At 44.0% G+C, this 17,375-nt stretch overlaps 1 protein-coding gene across 2 annotated transcripts in view; it reads right to left on the minus strand.

The window, feature by feature from the left end:
* zhx2a (zinc fingers and homeoboxes 2a) overlaps nucleotides 1–17,375 on the minus strand; it is a 107,719-nt gene that overhangs the window by 11,085 nt on the left and 79,259 nt on the right. For both annotated transcript variants that reach the window (XM_063056255.1, XM_063056264.1), the window contains one exon: nucleotides 1,132–3,903. In XM_063056255.1, coding sequence (XP_062912325.1) covers nucleotides 1,137–3,737 — 2,601 coding nt within the window. In that variant the 5' untranslated portion in view covers nucleotides 3,738–3,903 and the 3' untranslated portion in view covers nucleotides 1,132–1,136. The remainder of the gene's footprint in view (nucleotides 1–1,131; nucleotides 3,904–17,375) is intronic.

Below are 17,375 nucleotides of genomic sequence, written 5' to 3' on the forward strand. Positions count from 1 at the left end.
CAAAAATATTTGTGGCAACACACAAAGGCACTGGAGGAACTCAGAGGGTCAGGCAACATCGATGAAGGAAAATGGAGTCGATAGGTCTCAGCCCAAAACATCAACTGTCCACTGTTCTTCAAAATGCTCCCTAACCAACTGAGTTCCTCTAACACTCTGTGTTACTCCAGATTCCAGCAGCAACAGTCTCTTGTGTCTCCAAGAGATTTCTGAGATCTTTTTTGGCAAGAAAGCCCTGTGCTGTGAAGAGTTTCCTCAGCAGGTTCTGTCTGTAGGGAACCATTGCTATGTAGGGTTAGGTGAACAACAAGCGCAGGGAACATTCTGCCCAGTGACTGTACAGAAGCACCCTATAGGCTGAAGCCAGACTTTGGCCTGTACCACTGCACCACAGCTCTGCAAAGCCCAGAGAAAGTATGATGGGACCCTTCTTACGCCACCAAAAAACGGTTTCTCACAAATAGAATCCCCAGTACTAACAGGCCATCTCCAGATTACGAACCACCGACTTACTGACACCACTACATACAAACCACCTCCCATTATCATACTAAATTCAAAAATCTAACGTATGTACATACATTTGATCCTACAAACAGCAGAACCTGCCCCCCCATTCGAGTAATTGCTCTTTCTCATCAGTCTTGTGTTTTTGATCCTTTTCTGAACAACATGCTGAGTATAATTACCACAGACTGATTTTTGTGCATCTTCTGACATACGAAGACAATCAACTCATTGATGTCTGTAAAAAATGGAATCACTTTGTTAACCAGGGATGGCTCGTGAGTAACACATCATGCATAATTAAGGTCTGGGCACAACACTATTAGCCACCAGTTGCATGCAGTCCCGAGACTCAATTCTGTTAGTTGTAGTGTAACTGAAGAACAATGGGGACAGTGCCTTACAATTCCTTTTCAGTACTCGTGACGGAAACAGAGACAGAATTTTACCCCTGAAACCAACGGGCCAACAAGCACTCTGCCCCACGCAATAGCCTGGTCACCAACCCCTCTCCACCCCCTTCCAAAGTGGGGCTGGCCAAAGGCCCAACAAATCCATTCCCCTGCTCAGAAGACCAAACACATTTAAATCCTGGTGGACAAATTAGGTCACAAATTCCTTTACCTTAGCTATATGTTCGAATTTTCGGCAGACATGCTTTCTGAATCCAGTTCATTAAACCCAGTCGAGCTGCACTGTGACGCACGAGCCCAGTTGCCAGTGTACTCAGACAGGACATAGTCATCTCTCTCATTTATATCGTCCACCATAGTCCAGTCTTCGTGCTCATCCTCCTCGCTGCATTGCCCGTCTCTGCTGTTGCTCTCAGACGTGTCCATAGCGTCCTCCGTTTGCTTCTCCGCGAACCAGTCCCTCACCTGCTCATAGCTCATGTTGGACTTTGACACTAACTCATCCAGGTCTTCTTCCTTCAGCTGCCTGTGCTGCATGTAATACTGCAATAGGACCGACTTACCGCTCCGGCTTTGCGTCGAATGCGCTGCTCCACTCCAAGCACCCGCCATTTTGTGCCCTCTGCTGCCCCGTGCCCCGCTGCCATTGAAGTTACTCTGCCCATTGTGACCATCTGAATTCGCTCTTTGGTAATGGTCAAGCCATTTTAGATTGCCATTTTTAATTGCATATCTGTTGTCGCCGAACCAACGCACTATGTCATTTCGAGGCAGTCCAGTCTGCACCACTAACGTGTCATACTGCTCCACGGTTGGCCATTGAGTGCGTGCAAATGCACTCTTCAGGATATGTAGCTGCTCCTGGCTCTTTTTATGAGTCCTGTCAATGGGACTGGTGGTTTTAATATGCTGCTGTGCTCCACTTGGAGGGGCAGTCCCAGACTTGGATAGGTAGTGTGCAGCAGACTGTGACATTTTGACGTGGACGTTTTCAGCGATCTCTGATTTTATATTTTCTTGCTTCAGGTCGGCTCTCCTCATTTCTAGAATCCCTCCTTCTAAAGAGTCTCGCAGTTTCCTCCGCTCGGAAAACCAGGCATCTATTTCTCTCCTGGTCAGCTTCGACTCCACCCGCAGTCTATCCTTTTCCTCGTCCGTCGGGAAGGAGCTGTTCTGGAAGCTCTCCTCCAGCACCTTCAGCTGCTCCGCGCTCTTCTCTTTGAACTTATGGGACCCAAAGTCAGAGAAGGTGCTCCATCCAGATCGGCGAGCTCCGTGGCCACCAGCAGGTTCGTGTGGGATGGTGACCGTGGTCTCAGCAGAGGTGTGACTCGAGTGTCCCTTCTGGGTTCGGTAGCGGTTGTCGCTGAACCACTTTTTAATCTCTGACCGGGAGAGCTTGGTGACCTGCATCAGCCGGAAAACCTCGTCGTCATCGGGGAACTGACTGACAGCGAAGCTGGCTTTCAGTTCCGCCATCTGCTCCTTAGTCTTCTTGCGGCTGACGCCGACGTCCACGTTTCCCGGCGAGAACAGGACCGAGTTGCCTTGCGACGCCAGCTGCGCAGTGCAGACCTGGATGACGTTCGCCTGCTTCGAATCCGCCAGCACTTGGGAGGGCAGCATCCCCCGCTTCTGGGATTGGGCTTGACTCGAGCTGCCGGCCACGGTCAAGGTGATGGGGGAGCACGATGTCGCTGCCCCGTTTGCAACTTGAGTCAACACGATACCGGTCTGACCAACCAACTGGCACGGCACCCCCGTCTGGACAATCTGCTGCGTGCTGCCTTTGGCGGCGGCCGGCACAACGGTGATTGTTGGCGTCTGGATAGTACCGTTGAACATCATCTTCCTGGCTTCCTCCACCTCCTCGGGAGCCCAGCTGATGCCATGTTTAAGGCGTTGCGTTGAGAACCACATTTTAATTTGCTCTTCTGGATACTTCGACACTGCCGTCAGCCAGGACAGTTCTGCTTGGGTAGGGTAGGGGAATTTGTTAAAGGAGCCTATCAGGTTTTTGTTAATGTCCATTGCGGTGTTATACTTGCAGCCATGCATGGGGATCATGACTTTGGGTATTAGGTTGAAGTTTGGTGGTGGCTGTATAGAAGGCATCACATGAGCTACCCCATCCTTGATCACAGTCTCTGGAACAACCAAACCAGTGTGGACAGGGCCATTGGCGTTCTCTTCTGCCTTGCTCTCCTGCGTGGCGCCAAACTCATCTTTCACTCGTGACACCGTATTTATCCTCTTGCTGTCGACTTTGCTTTTGTTCATCTTCATGATGGGAGTTTTGCTGATGGAGATTCCGGCGGGAGGCATCTCCTCTTTATCTGCGTTCCTGCCGCTCGTGGGGTCGTCAAGGGTTTGTTCTAGAATGGTCTGGTTGTTGCGCTTTATCAACTTTAACTTGAAGCTGCTCTCTCCTGGATGATACCTACTATTGTGATCAGTAAAAGTATCATACCTTTTTGTTGTAAAGTTACATACTGCACAGACGTAAAACGGATTGAGGATGACATTCGGATGTAGGGTATCAACATGTTCTGTAAATTCATTCAAGTCCTGTGATTCAAAGGTGCAGTATTTACATTCATAACCTCCTTCCAGCTTCTTGGTCTGGTGAGTGTCTAAGGCAGCTTTCTCCAAACCTGGATCCCCATCACTCATCCCACTCTCTGCTGGCCAGCTCCCTTCAGACAACTGGTGCGGGGACCCAGCAGCCAGCCCAATGATCTCCAAGTCTGGGTCTTGCTCTCTCACGTCTGTGGCACGAACCATGCACGGCGTTGTTGACTTCCGTTTGCTAGCCATCAGTGGCTGGGAGATAAGGGCAGCTGGCCAAGGGCCTTGCTGAAGGCCAAGGGTCTCTTGAAGGAAGCCTGTCCAGCACGATTTCAGGTTGCGGTAGCTCTGCCTTTACTGACTGCCGTCAGCTCCCACTAGCACCTCGTTTGGCCGCATCACAGTAGAACTTTACCTGCAATACACAACAGTGATGTTGGTGTTACGTTTGTGCGGAGCAAGAACGACAGCAGAGCAGTAGGATTAAGCGTTTTTACTGAGATACGTTCGGCACAGTACAACTTACAGTGCGGGAGTCATGAGCCGAGACAAACACGTGCACTCGAAAACAAGCATCAAAGGAGAGGGCCTTCTGCGTATAGGAAGCCCAATTGATTCACCACATGAACAATCAGCAAGCGTGTGCGTGCACACTGGTCACGTTCTTGAATTGACCTGATACGGTTCAGTTAGGTTTCTGTATTACAGTTTGCAAAATGCACAACAGTGAGAAACAGAATTGAGAAGCCGCTTACTGACACCAAGTCCAGTGAAAATCTCTAAGTTCCTGGCATCAATGGAGGCTATATGACACCAACATTTATTGAGTTCTTATGAATCGTGGTGAATTTGTTTTCATTAGTCTATCCAGCCCAGTTAAGAAATGGAAAACTTACTGCAAATTACTACATTTTGTAGTCAGTGAGTCTATGTATAGGAGGTACGTGTCCTCAAATAAGGACTTCAGTGTTATATTTAAAAAAAATGAACTTTTCTCCATCAAAATTGATAGTCAAAAAGTTTAAATTATGTTTTGGGTTTTTTGGGTTTAAAAATTTTTTTGGGTTTAATCAATTTATTTTAGCAAGTCCTATTATATCTAATTTCCTTTTTCAACCTTCCACAATGGATCAAGCTTACTTTGATTGGAAAACCGAAGGTATAGTACGTTTTTGTGATTTATTTTTGGATAATTGTTTCATGTCTTTTGATCAACTTACTAATAAATATAACTTACCCAGATCTCACTTTTTTAGATATCTACAGATTAGAAACTTTTAAATTACTGCTTCTCCTAATTTTCCACACTCATATCCAATGGATACTTTGGAAAAAATTTTAGATCTAAATCTCTCTCAGAAAAGTGTTGTAGCAATTATTTATAATATAGTTATGAATTTATGTCCTGATGTTTCCAATAAAATTAAAGCTGATTGGGAAAGAGAACTTAAGATTATTATACTGACTGAAAAATGGGAAAAAAATTCTTCAGTTGGTGAATTTATCCTCTGTATGTGCTAAACATAGGTTGATACAGTTTAAAGTAGTGTACAGGGCTCATATGTCCAAAGATAAACTATCTCGTTATTATTCTCATATTAATCCAATATGTGACAGATGTCATTCCGAGATAGCTTCTTTAACCCACATGTTTAGGTCATGTCCTTTGTTGCAAAAATATTGGAAAGATATTTTTGATATTATTTCAACGGTTTTGAATACAGACTTACAACCTCATCCAATTACTGCTATTTTCGGATTACCAATGATAGACTCAAATTATTTAACCTCTTCAGCACGTAGGATGATTGCATTTCTTACTCTAATGGCTAGAAGATCCATTCTGCTGAATTGGAAAGAGATTAGCCCTCCTACTGTATTTCATTGGTTTTCACAAACTATGTTGTGTTTGGATTTGGAAAAAATTAGAAGTGTGGTTTATGACCCTTCCATTAAATCTGAAAAAACTTGGAGACCATTCATTCAGCATTTTCATATGATGTAATTTGACCATTTTCAAACTTATTTTACTTCTCTGTACTGTTGGTTGAGAGGAATGGAGTCGTCGACATTAAGGTTTTCTTCTTTTCCATTTTTACGTTGTTAGAATTGCCCAAGTCTTTTTAGTTTAGTTGACTAATTCTGTTTAGTTTTTCTTCTGGGGTGGGGTTTGTTTTTTTTTCTATTTTTTTCTCTTTTTCATGATTTTTCTCCAGTTTTTTTTGTTCTGTATTATTCATTGTTATCCTACACGATTGGGAGTTTTGTCAATTTATACTATTTGGTTTTATAATTACTCATTTTAAGTACAACTTTGTATCTCCAACTAGTATTATTGCTATGTTATGTTTATATTTTATGAAACTAATAAAAAGATTGAAAAGGAAGCAAAAAGTTTAAATTACTTTAATATGTTACCAAGAGGAAAAACTGCTCATTTTAAGTTTAAGTAGTTTACATCCTTTAACCTATAGCCAACATGTTTGACATAAACTTCGCAAATGATAGGTTGTTCAGTAGGGTTTTATGTTGAGATGTCTCAACTTCTCAGGGAAATTCAATACATTGGGGATTGGGGAGGTGGGTGGTAAGTTGGTTACAAATGAACGCAGTAGTAAAGAAAATCCTTCAGTGAGAGCAATGAAAATCGGAACTTGACCCTCAAAGGATTCCAAAGGGAATGTGGAATATATTTTGAGGAGAAGGCACACAAAGCATAGAAGGATGTGGCAACAGGCTGAGATAGGGCAGATGGTGTAAACTTAATACAATGTTTTATACATAGCAATATAACTAACGGTCCAAACAGAATATCAGCTGTGGATTAATTGTTCTGAAGTAACAGTTTCAGCTGCACTCCTGATATTTTTAAATTTGGAATTTTCTGTAATAGCAAGAACAATCAATTGCAATTGCTGTTCATTAAGCAAATTGGTAGCAATATACTTCCCATTTATCCAGTGCCCATCTATACATTTTTTATACAGTCCTCAGGCTAATGTAACTTACTTACTGGTGTTTAGGGCAGCAGTGAAGGTCCTCCATCTCTGTACAGAAGGATTCTTCATTGCTGCTTCTATATTTTTTTGTCCAGTCAGGGTTGTTGGCCCCGAGCTGAACCCCAAACCTGGAGGACTGGTGGACCACTCTTAATCTGACCTCTACCTTTTGACCTGTTTGCCATAGGTGACCCTAGCAAGAGCCAAACTCTAACTCTGACCAAGATAGCTTTCTGGGTCATTGAGGCACACAAGTCTCCAAACCCTATGGCAAGCTTGTGGTCCTCTTGGAGGAGACTAATGTAAAAGTTCCACCAATTGCTCACATGACTTGTGCCCCTGCACATATACTACAATTTACAATTACCTCTTCTGCTGGACACTGATATTTCTCAGCTCTCTCAATTGTCACAACATGAATTTTGGATATCAAAGATATATAAACCTTAGGCAAACTGGGCATGAATAAGATTGGCCAAAGGGCCCATTTCCAATGATATGTGACTCTACTATGACATTGAAGAGGGCCATTTACCCCATCAGAGCAATCCCAACAGTATCATCCAAACCTTTATACAGCCATACAGGATGTTGAAGTTGCTCTATAAATGCTTCATTGCAAGAGGGGATGGCGGGGGGTGGGGGAAGGAAGGGCAAGGAATATTGAGAAAAGCCTGGCATTGCAAAGACACAGAAGGATGTATGTGGCTAGGTTCCTCATAAGAACTTGGCTGTATCATTGTTACAGAGTTGCTGGTGACCAAAAAAAATAAGGCCAGACCCTAGGAAAAGCACTGCCTCAAGAAGGCATTGTCCAGCAAAGGCCCCACTATCCCGACCGTGCTATCTTCCCACATCTATCATCGGGCAGGTGGTACCGAAGTCTTGTCCTACGTCACCTGGTTCAAGAGCACCATCTTCCCTTGAACCATCTGGAGCAACCGTAAAGGCTGATTTATACTTGTGTGTGAAGTAACCTATGCAAGTGGCCTACGTGCGTTGCGAGCATTTATACTTGTGCGTTGGTGTGTCTGCATCACTCTGCAATTCATGCATGTCACGGATGTGCACACACCTGCCCCTGCAAGGCTTCGTGGCCATGGTAGTCTTTCTCAGGGTAAACAAGAAGCGAGTGTCTTTTTTCGTAAAAGCGAAGTGTGTCCTCCATAATTTCGGAGGTCTGTAAAGCTTTATGGAAAGCATTGCAGCCAGAATTCCTTCCCTGCCCCTCAGTCACCCAATGGGAAGCTATTGCAGCGTAGGATGAAATGCGATGCTACCAAGCAGACTAATCACAGCTGTTGTGGTCTGCGTTGCCGCGACGTGCGGTGACATTTTGGGAGAGGTGCGCGTTGCAGCAACGCAGGCTCTCACGTAGGGTTCCGCGTCGGCTTTGCGTAGGGTTTGCAGCAACGCAGTACTTAAGGCGACGCGTTGACGCAGAAGTATAAATCAGGCTTTAGCACTACCTCAGTATAGCAACACTACTTTGCACTACAGTAGACTTTTTTTGTTCTATGTTCTTCTTGCACATTTTTGAATAACTTGTTTAACTTCTGCTTTTCTTGTGAATGTTGTATATCCAATACCATGTGCCTGTGACGCTGCTGTAAGTTTGCCCCATTACACTTGTGCATATGACAAACTCAACTTCTTTTTAAACCCTTCCTGATCAATGACTGTCCATGAAATAGCTGTGCACATCAGACAGAAAGCTACCACTTCATAGCTCACCCACAAGTGTCTGCCCTTTTATCCAGACGTATGGGACTGACTGTGGTTTATGCATGGAAATGAATAGGTCAAAAGTATGCACTAGGTCAAGGTTTTGAGTAGGAAAAGCAGCAAGGGGTGTCAGTAATGAATCACATTGAATAATCTTTAGCAAGGCTGGCAGACTAAGCCTTAAATCATAATCATATTTATCACTATCTTATATGACATGAAATGTGTTGTTGTGTGGCAGCAGTACTATGCAAAAACAAAACTTACTATAAGTGTCAAAAAAGAGGAATAATGAGGTAGCGTTCATGGGTGCTTGGACTGTTCAGATATCTGAGGTCAGAGGGGGAGAAGCTGCTTTTGATTGTTGAGTGCAAGGTAGAATTTTTAATTTATTACCCCAAATTATACAAAAGGCAAACTAAGACAAAGGGGTTGAGTGTAAGAAAAGGAAATATAATAGCTATATTAAAGTTTCTACTAATTACTGTTGGCTGTAATTAAACGTACTCTACCAATAATAATGGACTTACACTTGAATGGATACGTGCCAACCTTTTCTTGGCATGAATAGTGGGTTTCCAAATACTGGAATTTCAGTGCATTGATTGTTATCAGAGCAAAATATTGGTAGAACAGGGAAACCCCATACAGAAACATCCTGGGCACAGATGTGAGAAACTGCTGGCTAATTCACTGTTCACCAACGGTAGTCATTTTATCAATACTCGTACTAACGTCCCTCCTTGCAATTTTACAGAGTAAATGTGGATACAAATTTGATTATATTAGATTCTTGAGGATCAATACCCTCCTGGTAACTAACTGGACTTCAGTTTGACTGATTTGCAGAATTCTTTAGAAGTTTGTAGACGGTAAAAAGACAATTTATTCACAACACTCTGAGAAAAAGTTCTCCCATTCCTCAACCACAACAACTGTTGTTTAGCAGAATCTAAACACTCTGAATCTTCTTGGGTACATTGTGGCACTGAACAACATCCCACAAGCAACATCGCAGTGAAACTTACGAAGATTTCATTTTCTTGCTCAATAAACTTGGAAACAAGAAACCAGTTTGTAAACACTAAAACTTGATAGACCTGTAACCTTTGAACATATAGTAAAGGTCTTTTACTGTCAAGTGGTCCAGTATTTCCTCATGTCACCTGGACAGTACACAGTTAATGGAATGACCCTTCAGTGTCAATGGGGTCCAAGTCCATAGCTCGCTGGAAGTGGCTGCACAGGTTGACAGGGTGGTAAAGGTGGTATACGGCATGCTTGTGTTTATTAGTCCTGGGAGTGACTTCGAGAGTCAGGAAGTTTTAGGTTGCTGCTTTATAAAACTCTGGCCAGGTCGCTTCTGGAATATTGCATTCAAATCTCGTCACCCCATTATAGAAAGGATGAGGAAGATTTGAAGAGGCTACTGAAGAGGAGCACCAGGACCCTGCCCGAATCAGAGGGCATGTCGTATAAACAAAGGCTGGACAAACTTGGGCTATTTTCTCAGAAATGGTTACGATAATGATTTGGTTCGCACACCGCTTTACAGTAATAGAGTCCTGGGTTCGTTCCCCGCCACTGCCTGTAAGAAGTTCGTACATTCTCCCTGTGACCTCGAGAGTTTCCTCTGGGTGCTCTAGTTTTCTCCCACAGTCCAAACATGTACTGATTGGTAGGTTAATTAGTCATTGTAAATTGTCCCGTGATTAGGCTAGAAATAGGCGACGCTAATAAAATATTAAAAATTAATAAAATGATGAGAGGCACAGACAAAGCATGTTCTTCCCCTCAGGGTTGAAATGTCTAGTACTAGAGTGCAAAGGGGAAAAGTGTTCGAAGTAGATGCTCGGGGCAAGTTTTATTAAAAAAGAGTAGTGGCTGCCTCAACAATGCTGCCAGGGGTGATAGTGCAGGTAAATATGCTAAAGGCATTTATGGGGCTCTTAGATAGGCACATGAATATACAAAGAATGAAGGGATATGGACAACGTGTAGGCTGAAGGGATTAATTTAATTGGACCTTTAATTATGAGTTTAATTAGTTCAGCATAGCACCAATGGCCTGTTCTTGGGCTGTACTGTTTGATCTTCTAATTAAAAACAAAAGGCAGAGAGATGTGGAATGAATGATCAGAAACTGCAGGGTTTGCAGTTTTCAGCCACTGGGTTTTCTTGGAGCTAATTTGGACTTTAGACTCCTCTGCTATGTTACATTATTTTCCAAGAGGGTAAAAGAGAAGAGGGCTTTAATTTTTAAGGTCTGGAGTCTGTAGTAGATCAGCTGGGACACAACACTGCCCTAAAGCGAACAGTCAAGTCACATAGCAGACAAAGGCTGCTTATGCTAAATTGTGGAGAATCATGACTCAGACATGTTGAGGTGACTGCCACTTCACATTTTTTCATTTTCACTGAGCACGTCACAAAAAATAACGTTCACCAAGCACACGGGTGAAATAAACTAAATGTTGTTTGAATACAAGGACATGTTCAGCAAAGCGTTCGAGATAAAGTCTACCCCTAAAGTCTTGAGGTGGTGGCGAAAGGGGAAAAAAGTTCGTAAAGGTAAGGAGCAAGTCACTGACCAAGGGGTCAACGTTCTCACTAATCTGATTTACAGCCGCGCAGACCAGCCATTACTCTGAGAAGAACATTTATACACGGCCTGAAAACGTGCAGTACTTTATAACAACATTATATGAAAGAAAATTCCAGCTGTGCAGCAAGAAAGGCCATGTGCACGGGAGCATTACAGGGAATGCTGCACCCGCAGAGTTTAGTGGCATTAGTGCAAGAGGTATACAAGTTTATTTGGGGATGGCACCACCGGAGCTGCAGCCAGTTTTTGTTCCCATCATGACAGCTGGGGAATTCAAATTCCAGCAATTAAATGTAGAAGTTTAGCTTTGGAAAACAACCAGTTATATTAAAAATATTCTTTTACATACAAAACCATAAGACATAAGAACAGAATTAAGCCATTCGGACCATCGAGTCTGCTCTGCCATTCCATCATGGTTGACTTATTATCCTTCTCAACCCCATTCTCCTGCATTTGACACTCGTAACCTTCGCCACCCTTACTAATCAAGAATCTAACCACCTCCGCTTTAAATATAGCCAATAACTTGGCCTCCATAGCCGTCTTGTGACATTGAATTCCACAGATTCTCTAAAGATATAAAAATCACCCAGTTGAACAGCACCCTTCTGAGGAGAACCTCTGTTGTGAGAACAGGGACAGGCTATAATTTAAGCTTGAGAAGTTAAAGATATAACAAGTGTAGGCAGGATGGTAGTTCAGTGCAGTGGAGTGCTCCTCCTGTGAGCGTGGGGTTTCAGGGTGCCTAACGATCTCCTGGATAACTAATCTACAGGAAGTGCACCCAACCTCAGCTCCTGACTGGCAAGGTCAAGGAACTGGCACTGGACCTGGAGCTGGATGCACTCAGGACCATCTCGGAGGATGAAAACTTCACAGACGAGTCTTTCACTAGGGTAGTCACACCCAAACAGCAGGCTTCAGACTGTCGGTGGGCAAACTCCAGGAGAAGCAGGGGAAGTAAGCAGCCAGTGCAGGGTTCTCTTGTGGGCATCGCTCTTTGAACACTGCTGAATTTGACCCATGAGGGCACAGGAACAGCAACCAAGCCAGAGACACTGTAGTTGGCTCTGAAGCTCAGCGGGGAAGGGTCAAGTCAGGCAGAGTGGTAGCGACGGAAGTTTTGGTAGTGAGGAGGATGGACAGCAGATTCTGTGGCTGCAAATGAGAAGCCAGGTTGATGTGCTGCCACCCGGGTGCTAGGGTCCAAGACGTCTCAGAGCGGCTGCTGAAGACTCCCAAGCGGGAAGGTGAGCAGCCAGATGTGGCGTTGCACATTGGCACCAATGACGTAGGTAGAGAGGGGAAACAGTGAGTACAGGGAGTTAGGGAAGAGGTTGAAGAGCAGGACTTCCAAGGTTGTAATCTCAGGATTAATCCCAGTACCACATGCTAGTCAGGGCAAGAATAGTATGATACAGATGAATGAATGACTGAGGAAGTGGTGCAGGGAGCAGGGTTTCAGATTTCTGGATCACTGAAATCCCTTCTAGAAAGTTACAACCTGTACACAGGAATGGGTTACACCTGAACCAGAGGGGTTTCATATCCTTGCAGGCAGGTTTGCCTGTTTAAACTAAGCTGGTAAGGGGATGGGAACTGGAGTGATAGGGCTGAGGATGGAGCAGTTGGTTTACAAGTTGATGTAGTGCTGGTATTGAACAGAGTCCACAGGAGGGTCACGTGAATGATTCTGGGAGTGAAAGAGTTAACGTATGAGTAGTGTTTGACAGCTATGGGACTGTATTTGTTGGAGTTTAGAAGAATGACAGCTGATCTTATTGAAACCTGTCGAATATTGAGAGGCCTAATAGAGGTGGAAGTGGAGAGGCTGTTTCCTATAGTGGGTGTGTCTAGCACCAGAGGCTTCAGCCTCAGCCTAGAGGGTTGTCCATTTAGAACAGAAATGCCAATATCCTGGCAGGGAGATTAGCGAGGGCTACTGAGGTGACTTTAAACTAGAATGGTTGGGGGGTGGGAATCAAATTAAAGAGGCTAGGCGAGAGGAGGTTAGTTCACAACAGGGGGATGGGAACCAGTGCAGAGAGACAGAGGGGTGTAAAATGAGGGTAGAAGCAAAAAGTAGTAAGGAGAAAAGTAAAAGTGGCAGGCCGACAAATCCAGGGCAAGCATCAAAAAGGGCCACTTTTCAACATAATTGTATAAAGGCTAAGAGAGTTGTAAAAGAGCGCCTGAAGGCTTTGTGTGTCAATGCAAGGAGCATTCGTAACAAGGTGATGAATTAAAAGTGCAGATTGTTATTAATGAATATGATATAGTTGGGATCACAGAAACATGGCTCCAGGGTGACCAAGGATGGGAGCTCAACATTCAGAGATATTCAATATTCAGGAGGGATAGACATGAAAGAAAAGGAGGTGGGGTGGCATTGCTGGTTAGAGAGGAGATTAACGCAATAGAAAGGAAGGACATAAGCCGGGAAGATGTGGAATCGATATGGGTAGAGGGGCATAACACTAAGGGGCAGAAAATGCTGGTGGGAGTTGTGTACAGGCCACCTAACAGTAGTAGTGAGGTCGGGGATGGTATTAAACAGGAAATTAGAAATGTGTGCAATAAAGGAACAGCAGTTATAATGGGTGACTTCAATCTACATGTAGATTGGGTGAACCAAATTGGTAAGGGCGCTGAGGAAGAGGATTTCTTGGAACGTATGTGGGATGGTTTTTTTGAACCAACATGTCGAGGAACCAACTAGAGAGCAGGTTATTCTAGACTGGGTATTTAGCAATGAGGAAGGGTTAATTAGCAATCTTGTCGTGAGAGGCCCCTTGGGTAAGAGTGATCATAATATGGTGCAATTCTTCATTAAGATGGAGAGTGACACAGTTAATTCAGAAGCAAAGGTTCTGAACTTAAAGAAGGGTAACTTTGAAGGTATGAGACGTGAATTAGCTAAGATAGACTGGCAAATGACACTTAAAGGGTTGACGGTGGATATGCAATGGCAAGCATTTAAAGATCACATGGATGAACTACAACAATTGTTCATCCCAGTTTGGCAAAAGAATAAACCAGGGAAGGTAGTGCACCCGTGGCTCACAAGGGAAATTTGGGATAGTATCAATTCCAAAGAAGAAACATACAAATTAGCCAGAAGAAGTGGCTCACCTGAGGACTGGGAGAAATTCAGAGTTCAGCAGAGGAGGACAAAGGGCTTAATTAGGAAGGGGAAAAAAGATTATGACAGAAAACTGGCAGGGAACATAAAAACTGACTGTAAAAGCTTTTATAGATATGTGAAAAGAAAAAGATTGGTTAAGACAAATATAGGCCCCCTACAGACAGAAACAGGTGAATTGATTATGGGGAGCAAGGACATGGCAGACCAATTGAATAATTACTTTGGTTCTGTCTTCACTAAGGAGGACATAAATAATCTTCAGGCAATAGTAGGGGACAGAGGGTCCAGTGAGATGGAGGAACTGAGGGAAATACATGTTAGTAGGGAAGTGGTGTTAGGTAAATTGAAGGGATTAAAGGCAGATAAATCCCCAGGGCCAGATGGTCTGCATCCCAGAGTGCTTAAGGAAGTAGCCCAAGAAATAGTGGATGCATTATTTCTGGACTAGTTCCTGAGGATTGGAGGGTGGCTAATGTAACCCCACTTTTTAAAAAAGGAGGGAGAGAGAAACCAGGGAATTATAAACCAGTTCACCTAACATCGGTGGTGGGGAAACTGCTAGAGTCAGTTATCAAAGATGTGATAACAGCACATTTGGAGAGCGGTGAAATCATCGGACAAAGTCAGCATGGATCTGTGAAAGGAAAATCATGTCTGACGAATCTCATAGAATTTTTTGAGGATGTAACTAGTAGAGTGGATAGGGGAGAACCAGTGGATGTGGTATATTTGGATTTTCAAAAGGCTTTTGACAAGGTCCCACACAGGAGATTAGTGTGCAAACTTAAAGCACACAGTATTGAGGGTTAAGATATTGATGTGGATAGAGAATTGGTTGGCAGACAGGAAGCAAAAAGTGGGAATAAACGGGACCTTTTCAGAATGGCAGGCAGTGACCAGTGGGGTACCGCAAGGCTCAGTGCTGGGACCCCAGTTGTTTACAATATATATTAATGACTTGGATGAGGGAATTAAATGTAGCATCTCCAAGTTTGCGGATGACACGAAGCTGGGCGGCAGTGTTAGCTGTGAGGAGGATGCTAAGAGGATGCAGAGTGACTTGGATAGGTTAGGTGAGTGGGCAAATTCATGGCAGATGCAATTTAATGTGGATAAATGTGAAGTTATCCACTTTGGTGGCAAAAGCAGGAAAACAGATTATTATCTGAATGGTGGCCGATTAGGAAAAGCGGAGGTGCAACTAGACCTGGGTGTCATTATACACCAGTCATTGAAAGTGGGCATGCAGGTACAGCAGGCGGTGAAAAAGGCGAATGGTATGCTGGCATTTATAGCAAGAGGATTCGAGTACAGGAGCAGGGAGGTACTACTGCAGTTGTACAAGGCCTTGGTGAGACCACACCTGGAGTATTGTGTGCAGTTTTGGTCCCCTAATCTGAGGAAAGACATCCTTGCCATAGAGGGAGTACAAAGAAGGTTCACCAGATTGATTCCTGGGATGGCAGGACTTTCATATGATGAAAGACTGGATGAACTAGGCTTATACTGGTTGGAATTTAGAAGATTGAGGGGGGATCTGATTGAAACGTATAAAATCCTAAAGGGATTGGACAGGGTAGATGCAGGAAGATTGTTCCCGATGTTGGGGAAGTCCAGAACGAGGGGTCACAGTTTGAGGATAAAGGGGAAGCCTTTTAGGACCGAGATGAAGAAAAACTTCTTCACACAGAGAGTAGTGAATCTGTGGAATTCTCTGCCACAGTAAACAGTTGAGGCCAGTTCATTGGCTATATTTAAGAGGGAGTTAGATATGGCCCTTGTGGCTAAAGGGATCAGGGGGTATGGAGGGAAGGCTGGGGCAGGGTTCTGAGTTGGATGATCAGCCATGATCATACTGAATGTCGGTGCAGGCTCAAAGGGCTGAATGGCCTACTCCTGCACCTATTTTCTATGTTTCTATGACAAGGAATTTCTTTAGCCAGAGGGTAGTGAAACTGCGGAATTCGTTGTCGCTGCCAACTCTGGAGGCCAAGTCATTGAGTATATTTAAAGCAGAGGTTGATAGGCTCTTTGTTAGACAGGGCGTCAGCAAGGTTACGGGGAGAATGGCGTTGAGAAGGACAATAAATCAGCCATGATGGAATGGCACAGAAGACTTGATGAGCTGAGTGGCCTAATTCTGTTCCTACATCTCATGGCTTTATCCTATTTTTGTGACTCCACACCCACCAAAGTGGCAGCTCCTCAGTTTGAATATGAAATTACGTTGCTGCTGGCTGAGTATCATCTCAATCTGGTGCCATTTTTCAGTTCTGAAGCAATTAGAATGAACAATAAATGCTGGCATTGCTACTGACTTGCACATCTCACAATGAGGGGTAAGAAAAATATTTAAAGCGGGCAATCTATGTTTTGTTCAGTTAAAGCCCCAAGCTGCTTGTGACTGAGCTACACTGCAGGTTGAACAGCATTTGTGAGAGGAAAGGAATTGTTGACAGCTTGGGTTGAGACTCTACATCAGGACCTTGGACACAGTAGTGCCAGACACAATGAAAAACCGTGCAAGGAGAAGTGATGGATTATCACAGCCAATCTATGGGAATTTTGTACGTGTTCCCAGAGGTTTGGGAGTTCAGCAGAAGCTCTAGATCAAATCTCAAGTCCTGGAGGTGAGTGGAGAGAATGACAAATGCTGAGTGCTACACTGGGCAGTCACCCATGACAGTCTGTCAGACTGGGATGCTGGGACTGGAACCTTGCTCCGAGAATGGAGAATCGCAGGTACAGATAGGGCCAAGGCAACTTTGGTCTGCCACATCAACGGCCCTTCATCAAGAAAAACAATGGAGCCAAAGAAAGAGCTGGTTGGGCTGGCGGCTAAATTGTAGGTCTTCCCACCACCACCCCCGACCCATTCCACTGATGAATAACCTTAACTACAGTAAGCAGCCTTCTCCTCTCCATCAAGGGACTTGGATGGTTAGATTTTATGAATCCAGGCACACAAATTACTCTTTTTAATATAATTTAAATGGCTTATATCTGGCTTCTATTAAATGACATGATGCTGAAACCTATCAAGCCCTTGTCTCCCTCTGCTCCGCAGAACACAGAGGAACAAATTCAACATTTGCGCGCTTGCCAAACCATAGGAGCCTGAGCCAGCAATGTCTTAAATGCTACAATTCTCATCCTTCTCCAATACACAACCACACTTTTCCCCCAACTTTGCAAACACATGCAGCCCTGCAACCCCAAGAGATTTCTGAGCTCCTCCAATTCCAATCTTTTGTAATTCACTTATTTTAAATCACTCTACTCTTGGCAGCCTTTGCCTTCAGCTGCTGCCCCCCCCCTCCACCCCGTCCTAAAATACCCTCCCTTAAACTGTCACATTATCACTTTTTAGAAGACTTGTCTTAAAAATCCACCAATATCCTTTTACAGAG

Source organism: Mobula hypostoma, chromosome 1 (genome assembly GCF_963921235.1).
Source record: "Mobula hypostoma chromosome 1, sMobHyp1.1, whole genome shotgun sequence".
In the NCBI taxonomy this organism is placed as follows: domain Eukaryota; kingdom Metazoa; phylum Chordata; class Chondrichthyes; order Myliobatiformes; family Myliobatidae; genus Mobula; species Mobula hypostoma.